Source organism: Hemitrygon akajei, chromosome 9 (assembly GCF_048418815.1).
Source record: "Hemitrygon akajei chromosome 9, sHemAka1.3, whole genome shotgun sequence".
Taxonomy (NCBI): domain Eukaryota; kingdom Metazoa; phylum Chordata; class Chondrichthyes; order Myliobatiformes; family Dasyatidae; genus Hemitrygon; species Hemitrygon akajei.
This window is the reverse complement of record NC_133132.1, coordinates 101,791,706-101,809,708: the sequence shown is the minus strand read 5'-3', so window position 1 is coordinate 101,809,708 and position 18,003 is coordinate 101,791,706. Positions and strand designations below refer to the sequence as shown.

Sequence of the window (18,003 nt, the reverse complement as noted above, 5' to 3'; positions counted from 1 at the left end):
GGCCAATACACGTATGCCTTCTTAATCACAGAGTCAACCTGCGCAGCAACTTTGAGCAACCTATGCACTTGGACTCCAAGATCCCTCTGATCCTCCACACTGCCAAGAGTCTTACCATTAATACTATATTCTGCCATTATATTTGACCTACCAAAATGAACCACTTACCACTTATCTGGGTTGAACTCCATCTGCCACATCTCAGCCCAATTTTGCATCCTATCAATGACCTGCTGTAACCTCTGACAGCCCTCCACACTATCCACAACACTTCCAACCTTTGTGTCATCAGCAAACTTTCTAACCCATCCTTTCATTTCATCATCCAGGTCATTTATAAAAATCATGAAGAGTAAGGGTCCCAGAACAGATCCCTGAGGCACTCCACTGGTGACCGACCTCCATGCAGAATATGACCCATCTACAACCACTCTTCACCTTCTGTGGGTGAGCCAGTTCTGGATCCACAAAGCAATGTCCCCTTGGATCCCATGCCTCCTCACTTTCTAAATAAACCTTGCAGGGGGTATCTTATCAAATGCCTTGCTGAAGTCCATAGATACTGCATCTACTACTCTAGCTTCATGTGTATTTAGTCGTATCCTCAAAAAATTCAATCAGTCTTGTAAGGCCTTTGACAAAGCCATCCTGACTGTTCCTAATCATATTATACCTCTCCAAATGTTCATAAATCCTGCCTCTCAGGATCTTCTCCATCAACTTATCAACCACTGGGGTAAGACTCACTGATCCATAATCTCCTGGTCTATCTCTACTCCCTTTCTTGAATAAAGGAACAACATTCGCAATCCTTCAATCCTCCGGAACCTCTCCCATCCCCATTGATGATGCAAAGATCATCGCCAGAGGCTCAGCAATCTCCTCCCTCACCTCCCACAGTAGCCTGGGGTACATCTCATCCAGTCCCGGCAACTTATCTAACTTGATGCTTTCCAAAAGCTCCAGCACATCCCCTTTCTTAATATCTACATACTCGAGCTTTTCAGTCTGCTGCAAGTCATCACTGCAATCACCAAGATCCTTTCCCATAGTGAATACTGAAGTAAAGTATTCATTAAGTACCTCTGCTATTTCCTCTGGCTCCATACACACTTTCCCACTGTCACACTTGCTTGATAGGTCCTATTTTTTCATGTCATCCTCTTGCTCTTCACATACTCGTAGAATGCCTTGGGATTTTCCTTAATCCTGCCCGCCAAGGCCTTCTCATGGCCCCTTCTGACTCTCCTAATTTCCTTCTTAAGCTCCTTCCTGTTAGCCTTATAATCTTCTAGATCTCTGACATTACCAAGCTCTTTGAACCTTTTGTAAGCTTTTCTTCTTGACTAGATTTATTACAGCCGTTGTACACCACGGTTCCTGTACCCTACCATAACTTCCCTGTCTCATTGGAATGTACCAATACAGAACTCCACACAAATATCCCCTGAATATTTGCCACGTTTCTTCCGTACTTTTCCCTGAGAACATTTGTTTCCAATTTAAGCTTCCAATTTCCTGCCTGATAGTCTCATAATTCCCCCTTACTCCAATTAAATGGTTTTCTAATTTGTCTGTTCCTATTTCTCTCCAATGCTATTGTAAAGGAGATAGAATTATGATCACTATCTCCAAAATGCTCTTCCACTGAGAGATCTGACACCTGACCAGGTTCATTTCCCAATACCAAATCAAGTACAGCCTCTCCTCTTGTAGGCTTATCTGCATATTGTGTCAAGAAACCTTCCTGCACACACCTAACAAACTCTACCCCATCTAAACCCTTTGCTCTAGGGAGATGCCAATAGATATTTGGGAAATTTAAATCTCCCATCACGACAACTCTGTTATTATTAAACCTTTCCAGGATCTGTTTCCCTATCTGCTCCTCCATATCCCTGTTACTGTTGGGTGGCCTATAAAAAACACCCAGTAAAGTTATTGACCCCTTCCTGTTCCTAACCTCCACCAACATAGACTCTGTAGACAATCCCTCCATGGTGTCCACCTTTTCTGCAGCCGTGACACTATCTCTGATCAACAGTGCCATGCCCCCACCTCCTTTGCCTCCCTCCCTGTCCTTTCTGAAACATCTAAAACCCGGCACTTGAAGTAACCATTCCTGTCCCTGAGCCATCCAGGTCTCTGTAATGGCCACCACATCATATCTCCATTACTGATCCACGCTCTAAGCTCATCTGCTTTGTTCACAACACTCCTTGCGTTAAAATAGACACATCTCAAACCTTTGGTCTGAGTGCGTCCCATCTCTATCACCTGCCTATCCTCCCTCTCGCACTGTCTACAAGCTTTCTCTATTTGTGAGCTAACCTCCTCTTCCCCAGTCTCTTCAGTTCGGTTCCCACCCCCAACAATTCTAGTTTAAACTCTCCCCAGTAGCCTTAGCAAACCTCCCCACCAGGATATTGGTCCCCCTGGGATTCAAGTGCAACCCGTCCTTTTTGTACAGGTCATACCTGTCCCAAAAGAGGTTCCAATGATCCAGAAATCTGAATCCCTGCCACCTGCTCGAATCCCTTAACCACACATTTATCCTTCACCTCATTCTATTCCTATTCTCACTGTCGTGTGGCACAGGCAGTAATCCAGAGATTACTACCTTTGCGGTCCTGCTTCTCAACTTCCTTCCTAACTCCCTGTAGTCTTTTTTCAGGACCTCTTCTCTTTTCCTACCTATGTCATTGGTACTAATATGTACCATGACCTCTGGCTGTTCTCCCTCCCACTGCAGGATATCTTGGACACAATCTGAAGTATCCCGGACCCTGGCACCTGGAGGGGAAGCTACCATCTGAGTTTGTTTCCTGCGTCCACAGAATTGCCTGTCTGACCCCCTAACTATAGAGTCCCCTATCACTACTGCCTTCCTCTTCCTTTCCCTACCCTTCTGAGCCACAGGGCCAGACTCTGAGCCAGAGGCACGGCCACAGGGGTACTCTCTAGTACCTGACTCTTTCCCTTCCCCCTCCTGACTGTGACCCTAATTGTCTGTCTCCTGTGGCCCCGGTGTGACCACCTGCCTATCACTCCTTTCTACCACCTCCTCGCTCTCCCTGACCAGGCGAAGGTCATCGAGCTGCATCTCCAGTTCCCTAACACAGTCCCTTAGGAGCTGCAGCTCGACACACTGGGTGCAGATACGGCCGTCCAGGAGGCTGGGAGACTCCAGGACCCCCCCCCCCCCGCCCCACATCTGACACCGAGCACAGAAAACTGGCCTCACACACATAATTCCTCCTTTCCTCAGGTAACACAGGTAAACCTACCTCGCCTCATCCCGTTACCAGCTAAGCCTGTTGAGCCAAAGCCCTATCACTCTGCTGCCTCTCACTCCGCTGCCCACTGGATATGGCGGTCTACTTTTTAAACCTATTGCGCTCTACTGCCCGATGTCATGCACCTGCGCAATCTTGCCTCTCTTTTTTACTCCGAGTAGTAAAACTGCCTTTGCTCAGGAAATCAGCCGTTCACTCACAGTCTTCTTGCTCTGAATCATAGCAATTGTCAATTCCAGCCTAATCAAGGACCTGGACCTGCTGCACTTTGCCTATCTCCACAATAGATCTATAGTGGATTCAATCTTACTGGCCCTTCACTCAGCCTTGGATCAGCTGGACAATAGCAATACCAATGTCAGCTTGTTGGTTATTGATTACAGATCAGTGTTCAACACAATCAGCCTCAGTTATAATCAACAAGCTCCAAATTTAGGGCCTCTCTATGCAACTGGATCCTTAACTTCCTCACCAGCAGGACACAGTGCGAATTGGAAATAGCATCTCATTGACAGTCAACATTGGTGCACCTCAAAGATGCATGCTTAGTCCACTGCAGTTACTAGCAGTTACTTCAACAACTGTGGATTGAATACAGAAAGCTGGCATGCTTTTGTCCTAAGGGCACATATTGGCAAACTTACTATCTTTTAATGAAGTAGCAGAAGGCCATATGCTGTTCATATGTTATGCTTAAACTTTCTATTTGATAAAACACTGCATAATAGGATGGTCATCGAGATTGAAGGTCCTGGCTTAAAAGGGGCTGGAGCAGCATAGCTAAGTAATGGAATGGAGGGAACTGTGCAGTGGAGATCTCCATTGCCAGAACGACATCTTGATATACTCAGTGGCCACTTTATTTGGTATACATGTGCAGATATTCATGATCAAATTCATATACAGTTTGGATCAAAGGTGATTCTTTCTGATGAAAAACCTGAAACTCTGACCATTTTGTTCTCCACAAATGCTAACTCTTCTGATGAGTATTTTTAGTATCCTGACGAAGGGTCTTGGCCCGTAACATCCACTGTACTTCTTCCTATAGATGCTGCCTGGCCTGCTGCATTCCACCAGCATTTTGTGTGTGTTGCTTCGGTATTTCTGTTCATTTCTAAAATCTACCATTATTTTTGTTTCTTTTCACTTTTCATGATTTGTTCTGCTTTTGCTTGAGTTGACTAGAGGAAAAAGTGGGACTATTCCCATTCCTCAACACTCCCATCTCTTACGTTATTGAACATAAAGCCTTGTCCCTCCAACACATCCTTGACATAGGGATTATTGCAAGTAATTGTGATCATTTTCCAAACATTTTAAAATCGCCTTTTTATTTTCATATTTTAGCTGACTCCACGGGGACCCATTCTCTCTACACTACATATAAGGATTATGAAATCATGTTCCATGTATCAACGATGCTTCCATACACACCCAACAACAGACAACAGGTACGTGAGTTACTGATGTCAGATGTAACATCAGTAGAAAAGCTCATAGTTTCAATTGCAAGGTAAATTTTGTTCTTTTTTTTTTACCTACAGCACTATGTTACATTCTTGTATTTTACAGATTGCAGTAGTCTTATTTTCCCCAGAATTTTTAGAAATAAATTCGGAGGTACCAATTCAACTTTGGTCGGTGCATTAACATTGGTTCAAGATCCTGCAATATCTGTATTTTAAACTTATTCGGTGCTATAGTTTAACAACTGTATAACTTTGTTCTTTCCTGCAGAGCACCATAGATGAAGATTTACTTCCAATGTTTGAGGCATGCTTTATACTCAGTACTGTCACACTTTTATCATTTATCCAGTAATATATTTTACTTGATTACAACACTGCTGTATAATGGAGGTTTGCTGCAAGAACGTGCAATCAAGATTTTACTTGTGTTAATTGATTCACTATGAGTCTTGTTTTTCCTGATGGCTCAGTTGATCAAAGCAAAATTCAATTAAACTATATAAAATTAATTTTATTTTTACATAGACTTTGAAACACACAGTGAAATGTGTCGTTTGTGTCAACAACTGACAGAGTCTGAGGATGTGCTGGGGTAGACCACAAGTGTGGTCATGCTTCCAGCACCAACATAGCATTCCCACAACTCACTAGCCCTAACCCTAACCCTATGTCTTTAGAATGTGGAAGGAAACCGGAGCGCCCAGAGGAAGCCTATGGTCATGGGGAGAACGTACAAACTTCTTATAGCTAGTGGTGAGAAATGAACCCTGATCGGTGATCCCGAATGCAATAAAATGATTATGCTAAACTCTATGCTACCATGCCTCCCTATAATACAGAAAGTTGAGGTTCGCGTCTTGGTTTAATCTGTTTGCTGTTTTCAACTGGTTTGGGTGATTTTAAGGCGCTATATTTATAGACAATAGACAATAGGTGCAGAAGTAGACCTTTCGGCCCTTTGAGCCTGCGCCGCCATTCTGAGATCATGGCTGATCATCTACTATCAATACCCGGTTCCTGCCTTGTCCCCATATCCTTTGATTCCCCTATCTATAAGATACCTATCTAGCTCCTTCTTGAAAGCATCCAGAGAATTGGCCTCCACTGCCTTCTGAGGCAGTGCATTCCAGACCCCCACAACTCTCTGGGAGAAGAAGTTTTTCCTTAACTCTGTCCTAAATGACCTACCCCTTATTCTCAAACCATACCCTCTGGTACTGGACTCTCCCAGCATCTGGAACATATTTCCTGCCTCTATCTTGTCCAATCCCTTAATAATCTTATATGTTTCAATCAGATCCCCTCTCAATCTCCTTAATTCCAGCGTGTACAAGCCCAGTCTCTCTAACCTCTCTGAGTAAGACAGTCCGGACATCCCAAGAATTAACCTCGTGAATCTACGCTGCACTTCCTCTATAGCCAGGATGTCGTTCCTTAACCCTGGAGACCAAAACTGTACACAGTTAACCCAGATGCTCTAGCTTTGGACTGCCCGAGTAGTGATAGGCTGAGTAACTTGAGTATCCTTTAGCTTGTTGGACTGAGCCAAAGGATCTGTTACCCATGAAGTAATGCCATATGCTCAGAAAAATTACTTGGAGAAAATGTTTGACTTAAAAAATTAATACAAAAATCTTTATAAAACATGATTTAGGTGCTATTTCTAGTTTTACTCAATACTAGGTAATGTTAATGATAAATGCATCAAAGGCTTCTAAAACACTTGAGCAAATTTTGTAAGTGTTGGAACTCTGGGCTTAAACTGATGCATTATTCATATTTTGCTGGGTGACTGTTTTTAATTCAGATAGGCACTACTTAATTACCATAGAATATCCAATCTACATACCAAAGTCATTATATCAGTTCTTGATGTACTCCATTTAATTTTAATATTTATATTCCATTTGCATTTTTTGCTAGCCAAGAAATAAGAAGGCAAGATGGCTCTTGGACTTCGCCATTCTTGCTCCTTAGGGTAACTTCGATGTGGAGATGTACATGTCTTTTTCCAAGATTTCTACCTCCCTGAACTTTTTATAACCTAATTATCAGTAATATGCCTTTCAGCTACAAAGACCCTAAGATCTAGATTTTTTTCCCTGAGTCACTTTGCCTTTCTCTCATCTAAGAGATTATCACTAAAGTGGGTGAGCAGCTTTTTGGTCCTTGTAGCTCTTTGTATGGCTTGGTGTCAAAATAAGTCAGTGATGCACCACCACACCAGATCGTTGTTGTGAGATTGTTAAGCTGGTTGTCTCCTTGCAAGATTCTACTGAGTAAATTTTTTGATTACAGATAGAAAAGTTTTATTGTCACATGTACATCGAAACATACAGTAAAAAGCATAATTTGCATCAAATCAAATCAGTGACGATTGTGCTAGGCAGTCCAGGAGAGTCAACACACTTCTAGTGACGGCACAGCTCGCTTACAACTTACCAAACCTAGCTGTACATCTTTTCAAATGCGGGAGGAAACCTATGTGGTCACAGAGAGAACGTGGAAACTCCTTACACCATCAGTGGGGATGAAACTCGATCTTACAGTTAGCACTCTTAAAGTGTGGCGCAAACTGCTGCGCTGTTATATCACCTTTCCATTTTATCTTGTTGCTTGATTTTGGATTCTTGTTAAATCTAATATTTTACCATTCAACGAAAGAAGGGGAAAAGACTTTTTTTTTAAAAATCCCCTCTCATTAGTATGTCAACAAATTCTTAAGTAATATATTTTTACTTGGAAATAAATTGCCCCTACTGTTGAACCAATATGGGTCAAAAGGGAATTGCATTTAAAATTTCTTTAGTAAGCTGCTCACTGAAATGATTGCAAATCAATTTTCAGTGGCTTTTTTTTTGTGTCATTGATAGATGTACTGAAAGTGAATGCCACTGAGCAACATATCTATTTAAGGACATCAGTGGGAGGAAAATGGTGTGCAACTAGACTAATTCCTTTATTTAGTACTACAATTCAGAAGAGCAAATACTGGATTATCATATAACTGAAATGAAGTAAAGTAGCTTTAAACTGACTAAACTGATAGATCTACCTAATTCGGAGAGTCTATAGACCGTCAGCATGTGGCCCTACAGATCTACTGTATAGTACAATAAACTAGTGTAGACAGTCATAATTCAGTTGTTAATAGGTGTGAGAGCAGATATCATTCTCTAGTTAGCAACCTCATACAAGGAGGCTCCACTGAGAACCGGGGGGGAGGGGGAGAACATTGCAATACTGTTTGTAGACTGGCTGTCCACCCTATTGGTTGGGTCTTTCATTGATTCTATTATTCTTATTGGATTTATTGAGTATGCTAGCAAGGAAATGAATCTCAGAGTTGTATATGGTAACATATATAAGACCATAAAATATTGGAACAGAATTAGGCCATTCAGCCCATTTAGCTCTGCCATTTGATCATGGCTGATTCACTTCCCCTCAACGTCATTCTTCTGCCTTCTCTCATAAACTTTCACACCCTAACCAATAATTTATCAACCTTAGCCTTAAATAACTCAATGACCTGGACTCCACAACAGCCTCTGGCCATAGAAATTCATCCCTATCTCCATTCTAAATGGATGTCCCTCTATTTTGAGCTTGTGCCCTCTAGTTCTAGTCTCCTCCACTATAGGAAACCTCCTCTCCACATCCACTCTATCTAGGCCTTTAAACATTCGATAGGTTTCAATGAGATCACCCTTCATTCTTCTAAATTCCAGCGAATACAGACTGATGGGTGGTGGAGTGGAGTTATGTATCTACAAAAGAGGTATAAGGTGCTCCTTTCCTCCACTAGCTTGCAGGTCACCCTTGGGCAAGATGCTGTACCTGCTTAGCCCCTGATCAGGGTCACATGAAGCCACAGAAGCATGTGGTAGGTGGTCTAATGCAAAATCAAAAAGGGTAGCAAATACAATTCTCAGTGTTATATCTCAATGTACAGTGTATAAGAAATAAGGTGGATGATCTTGTTGTACTGTTACAGATTGTCACATATGATGTTGTGGTCATCACTGAATTGTGGCTGAAGGATGGTTGTAGTTGGGAGCAGAATGTCCAAGGTTACACAGTGTATCAGAGAGATAGGAAGGTAGGCAGAGGGGGTGGTGTGACTCTGTTGGTAAGGAATGGCATCAACTCAGTAGAAAGATGTGACATTGGATTGGAAGATGTTGAATCCTTGTGTGTTAATTTAAGAAATTGCAAGGGTAAAAGGACCCTGATGGCAGTTATATACAGGCCTCCCAGTAGTAGCTGGGATGTGGACCACAGATTACAACAGGAAATAGAAAAAGCTTGTCAAAGGGCAAGATTACGATAGTCATGGGAGATTTCAACATGCAGGTTAATTGGGAAAATCAGGCTGGTAATGAATCTTGAGAGTGAGTTTGTTGATTGCCTATGAGATGGCTTTTTAGAGCAGTTTGTCAGTAAGCCAGCCTACAAGGGGATCAGCTATAGTGGATTGGGTATTATGTAAAGAACCAGGGGTGATTAGGGAGCTTAAGATAAAAGAATCCTTAGGAGGCAGTGATCACAATATGATTGAGTTCAACTTGAAATTTGATAGGAAGAAAGTAAAGTCTAACATAGCAGTATTTCAGTAAAGAAAATTATTGTGATATGAGAGAGAAGCTGGCCAAAATAAGTTGGAAGGAGATGCTGGCAGGGATGACAGCAGAGCAGCAGTGGCATAAGTTCCTGGGGAAAATGAGGAAGGTACAAGACATGTGTATTCCAAAGATGAAGAAATACTCAAATGGCAAAATAGTACAACTGTGGCTGACAAGGGAAGTCAAAGCTATTGTAAAAGCAAAAAAGAGGGCATACAACAAAGCAAAAATTAGTGAGAAGATTGAAGATTGGGAAGCTTTTTAAAAACCTACAGAGAGCAATTAAAAAAATCATTAGGAGGGAAAAGATGGAATATGAAAGCAAGCTAGCAGACAATATCAAAGTGAATAGTAAAAACTTTTTCGAGAATGTAAAAATCAAAAGAGAGATGAGGTTGGATATAGGACTGCCAGATGCTGAAGAACATGAGGGAAGGGAAGTGAAGTGAGTGCAGTTACTATTACAAGGCAGAAAGTGCTCAAAAAGCTGAAAGAGCTAAGGGTACTTAAGTCACCTGGACAGATGAACTGCTTCCTAGGGTTCTGAAAGAGGTATTAGTAGATTTTATGGAGGCATTAAAATGATCTTTCAAACATCATTGGATTCTGGCATGATGGCAGAGGACTGGAAAATTGCAAATGCCACTCCACTCTTTTACAGAAAGGAAATTGTAGATCAGTTAGCCTGACCTCAGTGGTTGGAAAGGTGTTGGAGTCAATTGTTAAGGATGAGGTTATGGAGTAATTGGTAACACAGAACAAGATAGGACAAAGTCAGCATGGTTTCCTTAAGGGAAAATTGAACCTGTTGGAATTCTTTGAGGAGATTAGAAGTAGGATAGATAAAGTGATGTAACGGATGGGCATTTTGGATTTTCAGAAGGCCTTTGACAAGGTGCCACACATGAGGCTGCTTACCAAGTTAAGAGCCAGTGGAGTTACAGTAAATTTACTGGCATGTTTAGGGCATTGGCTGATTGGGGGAGGCAGTGTGTGGGAATAAAAGGATCCTTTTCTGGTTGGCTACCAGTGACTAGTATGTTCCGTAGGGGTAGATGTTAGGACCACTTCTTTTTATGCTGTGTTACGAACCCCATAACTGGGTCATTTACCAGTGTTACGTATTCGGGCAACAATAATATAGATGAGTTAGGCAAGGGGTTTTATAACGAATAACATGTTTATTAAACACTGATAACAAACCCCCTTCAAAAGTAAACAAACCCAAACAATGATCCGAGCTCAGCTGCTGACAGCTGGTCAGACAGTTCTTAATAGCTTTGCAGTCTCAAACAGTCTTTAAAGTAGTATTGGAAAAAACAGTTCTCCAAAGCGAATTGCCGAATGAAAACAGTTCAAAGAACGATATGCCGACAGTTCAAAAGCTCACGGTACTTTTAAAAGGAGAGACTTTTTAAAACGAGGTAAATTCTCTTCCACGTCGATGTCCTTCGATTCCCAGCGTCGAACTCCCACGTCGAATTTTATTAAATATAACAACTTAAAGTGACTGACCTTCCTTCCACAATATTCTCAATCTCCCGCTTTTTCCAGCGGAGACTATCGTGAGAATAGTAAACAAAATCCTTCCGAATGAGGATCACACAAGGTCGAAGTCAATCCATCGAAAATCGATTTTTCTGGATCTCCATTTTCCAAACTTCTCTTCACTCTCCCTTAGCAAAGAAACCGTTGGCTCTGACCTTTTAAACTTTAGGCATTATATAAAACTTCATTTTTAACTAAACTGCGTCATCACATTAAATCACACAGTGATATGAAGTCATCTTGGCAAATCCAGCCACGAACTGCCCCACCTGACAGGGTGGGTCTTCCTTTTATACCCTGTAGAAAAAACCTGTCACATAACCTCTACTGGCGGGAAAATGACATCACTCCACCATTACCTCATGTCCAGTATAACTTCAACCCCAGTCACGTGACAAGGGTACCACTGTCACGTGTCACGGGTACGTAACACCTCCCTCCAAAAAAAACATTTTTGGTCTGTCAAGAACAAAAATTTTAACAATTACTTACAAAAAAAAAACCCAAAAAAAAAACAAAGGTATAAATTATATAACATACACAATATACAATACAGTAGGAGTGTTACAATAAAAAAAACCACTCCAAAAACATTGTACATTCAACATCGAGATAGACAATCAGCAACCACATTATCTTTACCTTTAATATGAGTTATCACAATATTGTACTCTTGTAACATCAAACTCCAATTTAACAATCTTCTGTTTTTGTTTTTCATCTTTCTCAGAAAAACTAACGGATTATGATCAGTGTAAACAATAAGTGGTTTTTGAGTTGTACCAACATATACCTCAAAATATTCCAAAGCCAAAACAAGAGATAACAAGTCTTTCTCTATTGTTGAATAGTTTCTTTGATGCTTATTAAATTTCTTAGAAAAGTAAGCTACTGGATGATCAACCTCATCACCCTCATTCCTTTGCATCAATACTGCTCCCGCAGCTTCATCACTAGCATCCACAGCTAATGAAAAAGGTTTTTCAAAGTCAGGTGCCTTAAGCACAGGTTGTTCACATATCATTGTTTTCAATTTTTCAAATGCTTCCTGACAAAACACCGTCCACACAAACCTCACATTCTTCTGCAGAAGGTTAGTTAATGGAAGGGCAACATTAGCAAAATTCTTACAAAATTTTCGATAATATCCTACCATTCCCAAAAATCTTCTGAGAGTTTTTTTCCCCGTTGGAGTGGGAATTTCTAAAATTGCCTGAACTTTTGCCTGAACAGGAGCTACCTTACCTTGACCTACAACATAACCAAGGTAAGTCACAGTAGCATGTCCAAATTCACTCTTGGCTAAATTAATAGTCAAGTTAGCTTTTGAAAGCCTTTCAAACAATTTCTCCACCGCAATAATGTGTGCTTCCCAAGTATCATTTCCTGTCACTAAATCATCAATATAAGCATCAGTATCTTTCAAACCCTGAATCACAGAATTAATCATCCTCTGAAAAGTACCTGGGGCATTCTTCATCCCAAATGGAAGAACATTATACTCATATAACCCAGATGGAGTTACAAATGCCGAAATCTCTCTACCTCTGTCCGTTAATGGAACACACCAATACCCTTTCAATAAATCAATCTTTGTAAGGAACTTTGCTTTTCCAACCTTATCTACACAATCATCTACTCTAGGAATTGGATATGCATCTGTTTTCGTTACAGCATTCACCTTCCTATAGTCCGTACAAAACCTAATACTACCATCAGGTTTTGGCACCATAACACATGGCGAACTCCAATTCGAGTTAGAATGTCTAATAATATCATTCTCTAACATGTATTCAATTTCTTTCTCAGCAAGTTCACATTTTTCCATGTTCATCCTATATGGATGTTGTTTAATAGGTTTGGCATCTCCAACATCTACATCATGTGAAGCTATAGTAGTCCTTCTCGGAACATCTGGAAACAAATCCTTATACTTAAAAATCAATTCCTTCATCTGTTGTTTCTGCTCTAGCTGTAAATGTGCTAATTTCTCATCCATATTTTCCAAAATAGTCGAATTAAGTAACCTAACAGAAACAATGTTAGATTTAGAATGAAAGTCAGATGAATCATCTATCATGTTCCCAGTTAAATCCAACTCATTCTCACTAACCACAACAGTCACGGTATCAGATTGTTTCTCAAAATATGGTTTAATCATATTTATGTGGCAAAGTTGTGTTGACCTTCTACGATCTGGAGTTTTTATTACATAATCCACATCATTAACTCTAGACACAATTTCATAAGGTCCATGAAATCTAGCTTGTAAAGGATTTGTCTGCACTGGGAAAAGAACCAACACCTTATCTCCAGGCTTAAACATCCTCATCCTAGCTTCCTTATCATACCAAGTCTTCATTTTCTCCTGAGCCAACTTCAAATTTTCCTTGGCTAAGCTACAAGCTTTATGTAACCTGTCCTTAAATTTCAAAACATAGTCCAACAAATTAGTATGCACTTCCTTACTAATCCACTGTTCCTTCAATAAAGCTAAAGGTCCTCTAACTCTATGTCCAAACACAAGTTCAAATGGACTAAACCCTAAAGATTCCTGTACTGATTCCCTTACTGCAAATAAAAGTAAGTTTATACTCTCATCCCAGTCACTTTCATTCTCCACACAATATGTCCCAATCATATTCTTGAGAGTAGAATGAAACCTCTCCAAGGCACCTTGCGATTCTGGATGGTATGCAGACGAAGTGATTTGCTTAGCTCCCAATTTATAAACTATCTGTTGAAACAATCCAGACATAAAATTACTACCTTGATCAGTTTGTATTTCCTTAGGCAATCCAAAATAAGTAAAGAATTTTATAAGAGCCTTCGTCACAGTTTTAGCTTTTATATTCCTAAGTGGTACTGCCTCTGGAAACCTAGACGAAGTACACATGATAGTCAACAAATACTGATAACCAGTTTTTGTCTTTGGTAATGGACCAACACAATCTACAATAACTTTAGAAAACGGTTCACCAAATGCTGGAATAGGTTGTAATGGAGCTACTGGTGTAACCTGATTTGGTTTACCCACAATTTGACAAGTATGGCACGTCTTACAAAACATCGCCACATCTTTTCTTAAACCAGGCCAGTAAAAATGTTTTAAAATCTTGTCCACAGTTTTCCTTACCCCTTGATGTCCACCTAAAGGCACACTATGAGCTAAAGTCAAAATCTCATTCCGATAAACTTTAGGAACAACTACCTGATAAACAACATTCCATTCCTCACTTGCAGGAATTGTAGGCGACCTCCACTTCCTCATCAACACTCCTTTTTCCAAATAATATCCTACTGACACCTTCTCAATTTCACTACCTAGTAAAGCTTGTTCCCTTAATTTTACAATCTCAGGATCTCTATTCTGCTCTGCTATCATCTCCTTCCGAGACAGAGATAAATCTTCATAGTCAGACTTACTCCCAGAATCTTGTTCAAACAACGAAGGTAAGAAAGTTTCTGACACATCCTCAAAACTCAAATCCTGAGTTGAACAGTCATGAGTAACAACCTCATTCTGCACATCAATTTTGTTAGCCATCGCTCTAGTCACAACACAAGAAAAATCTGTGTTAGAATTCACCTCTGGTTCCTCTGATTCCATTGTCAAATGCACTTCAGGAAAAACTTGTCCACCTGCCAAGTCATTACCTAACAATAAAGAAATACCCTTCACAGGTAAGCTATGCTGTAATCCTACCTTAACAAATCCTGTAACTAACCCCGACTTTAAATTTACTTCATGTAAACGTACAGGCATAAAATCACTTCCAACACCTCTTATGTAATTTACCTCACCAGTATCACTCTTTTCATTAAACTTCAACACACTATCTAACATCAGTGATTGAGAAGCTCCAGTATCCCTAAGAATTTTTATTGGCACCAGAGTAGATCCTTCTTTCAAGGATACAAACCCTTCAGTTATAAAGTGATCATATCCCTTTCTAACTTTGTCAGACTCTAACAAATCCTCATTTGTGTTTACCAAACCCTGTAACTTTACAGGTGCTTCAGTATGTTGCACACAAGCATCTGGAACTGCTTCCTTCTCTTTCTTTTTCAATTTGAAACAGTTAGCTATTACATGGCCAAGCTTCTTACAATAGTTACAAATAAGACCAAACTGTCTTTCCTTCACAGGTTTTCCTTCCTCCTTACCTCTCTCATTAACCTCTGATTTAATTTCTAATTTACCTGGAGTCTCCATATTATTTTTCCTCTTGAAAATTCTACCCTGAGGAAATTTATTCTTATGGATTAAAACATACTCATCAGCTAATCTAGCACAGTCCTGCAATTTATCAGTATCCCTCTCATTTAAGTAGGTCCTTACTTCAACAGGAATGCTTCTTTTAAATTCCTCCATTAAAATCAGCTCTCTCAATGTCTCATAGTCCCCATTTACATTTTTAGAAGAAACCCATCTCTCAAAACACATAGCTTTATCATAGGCAAATTCCACATAAGTCTTTTCCACAGACTTTTTCAAACTCCTGAATCTTTCTCTGTACGCTTCTGGGACCAATTCATACGATTTGAGAATATTTTCTTTCACAATATCATAATCTAATGCTTGCGCAGCAGTTAAAGCTGTGTAAACCTGTTGTGCCTTGCCTTTGATTACACTCTGTAATAACACTGACCATTTATCTTTCGGCCACTCTGACATCCGAGCAATAGTTTCAAAATGTTGAAAATATCTCTCCACTTCTGTTTCACTAAATGGAGGGACCAATTTAATTTCTTGGCTAGCAACAAACGGTTTTCTAGAATCAGAAGACTGATTCTCAGACCTTAAATTCACCATTGCATATTCAAATTCTCTTTTCTTCTGCTCAGATTCCAATTTACACCTCTCTAACTCTGCTTTACTTTGTTCCAACCTCATTTGTTCAATTTGCAACTGCATCTCCAGATTACTTATTGGAAACGATTCTAAAATCGATTCTTCAAAACGACCCGAAGCCACAAAATGTGATGCGATCTTTCTCTGTATTACAGCTTTTGATGTAGTTGGCAAAATCCCTTTAAGATGCAACCGATCAGCAAGTTCAAAGACTTCAGTTTTTTTCGCCTTCGCTAACAAATCCGCGACTGGCGAATCCAGAAACTCATCAATATTCATCGTTGCCGAATACCACTCACAAGCCAATCAAACAAAAAACAACGAGCAATCCCCGTTACCAAAACACCAACTCAAAATTCAAAAAACTTTTTAAACTCAAATAATTCAATCCCGGACGAGCCCCCATAATTATGTTACGTATTCGGGCAACAATAATATAGATGAGTTAGGCAAGGGGTTTTATAACGAATAACATGTTTATTAAACACTGATAACAAACCCCCTTCAAAAGTAAACAAACCCAAACAATGATCCGAGCTCAGCTGCTGACAGCTGGTCAGACAGTTCTTAATAGCTTTGCAGTCTCAAACAGTCTTTAAAGTAGTATTGGAAAAAACAGTTCTCCAAAGCGAATTGCCGAATGAAAACAGTTCAAAGAACGATATGCCGACAGTTCAAAAGCTCACGGTACTTTTAAAAGGAGAGACTTTTTAAAACGAGGTAAATTCTCTTCCACGTCGATGTCCTTCGATTCCCAGCGTCGAACTCCCACGTCGAATTTTATTAAATATAACAACTTAAAGTGACTGACCTTCCTTCCACAATATTCTCAATCTCCCGCTTTTTCCAGCGGAGACTATCGTGAGAATAGTAAACAAAATCCTTCCGAATGAGGATCACACAAGGTCGAAGTCAATCCATCGAAAATCGATTTTTCTGGATCTCCATTTTCCAAACTTCTCTTCACTCTCCCTTAGCAAAGAAACCGTTGGCTCTGACCTTTTAAACTTTAGGCATTATATAAAACTTCATTTTTAACTAAACTGCGTCATCACATTAAATCACACAGTGATATGAAGTCATCTTGGCAAATCCAGCCACGAACTGCCCCACCTGACAGGGTGGGTCTTCCTTTTATACCCTGTAGAAAAAACCTGTCACATAACCTCTACTGGCGGGAAAATGACATCACTCCACCATTACCTCATGTCCAGTATAACTTCAACCCCAGTCACGTGACAAGGGTACCACTGTCACGTGTCACGGGTACGTAACACCAGCAAAGATAGAAAGCTCCGTTGAAGTCTGATGATACTATTTTTAACAGTATTTATTAGTAAAAATACACAAAAATAATATCAATGCAAATATACAGATAATATACGTCGTCAATACTAAATCTAAAAGTGCGGGTATAATAATAATCAATAAGAAATAAGCTCTATCATTGTCTAGGGGATAATGTGTTGTCCAATGGAAATATAAAGTTCACTCAGTTCATGCAGGCTGCAGCCGTTGGGGACCGCTGTGTTGCAATTGTTGGAGAGAGAGAGAGATTTAGGAGAAAAACTTGCCGGCTTTCCTTTATGATTTCGATCCGTCAGGAGTCCCGTTGTCATGGCCGTTCACTTGTGGCCTCTCCTTTAGCTAAACAGTTCTTCCGTGGTGAGTTCGCCACCTCAGGCAAGGGAGGTCGCACACGAGCGCCCACCGGCTTTTCGCTATCAAACGCTGTCACGGGATTTCTAGCGTTTCTCCTGGTGCGTCTAAAGGGGTTGTTCCCCAGACCCTCTTTTATCCTTACTCACGGGGTCTCAGATGTCAATCAGGTTGGGATGATGCAATCCTTCAACCAGACCACTCTGGTTGTCCCCTGAGGGTTTTCAATGAATAGTACAGTACTCAATACACAATTCCATCTCCAAGAGACAATGGCTGTTATCAGTGGTTCCGTTCCACTGAGGCCAGGACACATTCCAAATCTTGTGTATTCTACGTGTCTCTGTCTCATTTCCTGGGTCCCAGACCTGAATTAATAGCGATCTTGCGATTCTCAAAAAGGAGGGGGCGACTTTGTACCCTTCGGCCCCTCAGAGTTGCTTCACATTCATAACAGCTGTATATCAGTACTTTAGATGATGAAGTAGATGGTTTTGTTGCCAGGTTTGCTGATGTTACAAAGATTAGTGGAGTGGCAGGCAGTGTTG

At 40.4% G+C, this 18,003-nt stretch overlaps 1 protein-coding gene across 3 annotated transcripts in view; it reads left to right on the top strand.

Annotated features, from left to right (window-relative positions):
* Positions 1-18,003, top strand: part of sipa1l2 (signal induced proliferation associated 1 like 2) — a 511,308-nt gene that overhangs the window by 258,334 nt on the left and 234,971 nt on the right. For all 3 annotated transcript variants that reach the window (XM_073056679.1, XM_073056680.1, XM_073056678.1), the window contains one exon: positions 4,647-4,750. In XM_073056679.1, coding sequence (XP_072912780.1) covers positions 4,647-4,750 — 104 coding nt within the window. The remainder of the gene's footprint in view (positions 1-4,646; positions 4,751-18,003) is intronic.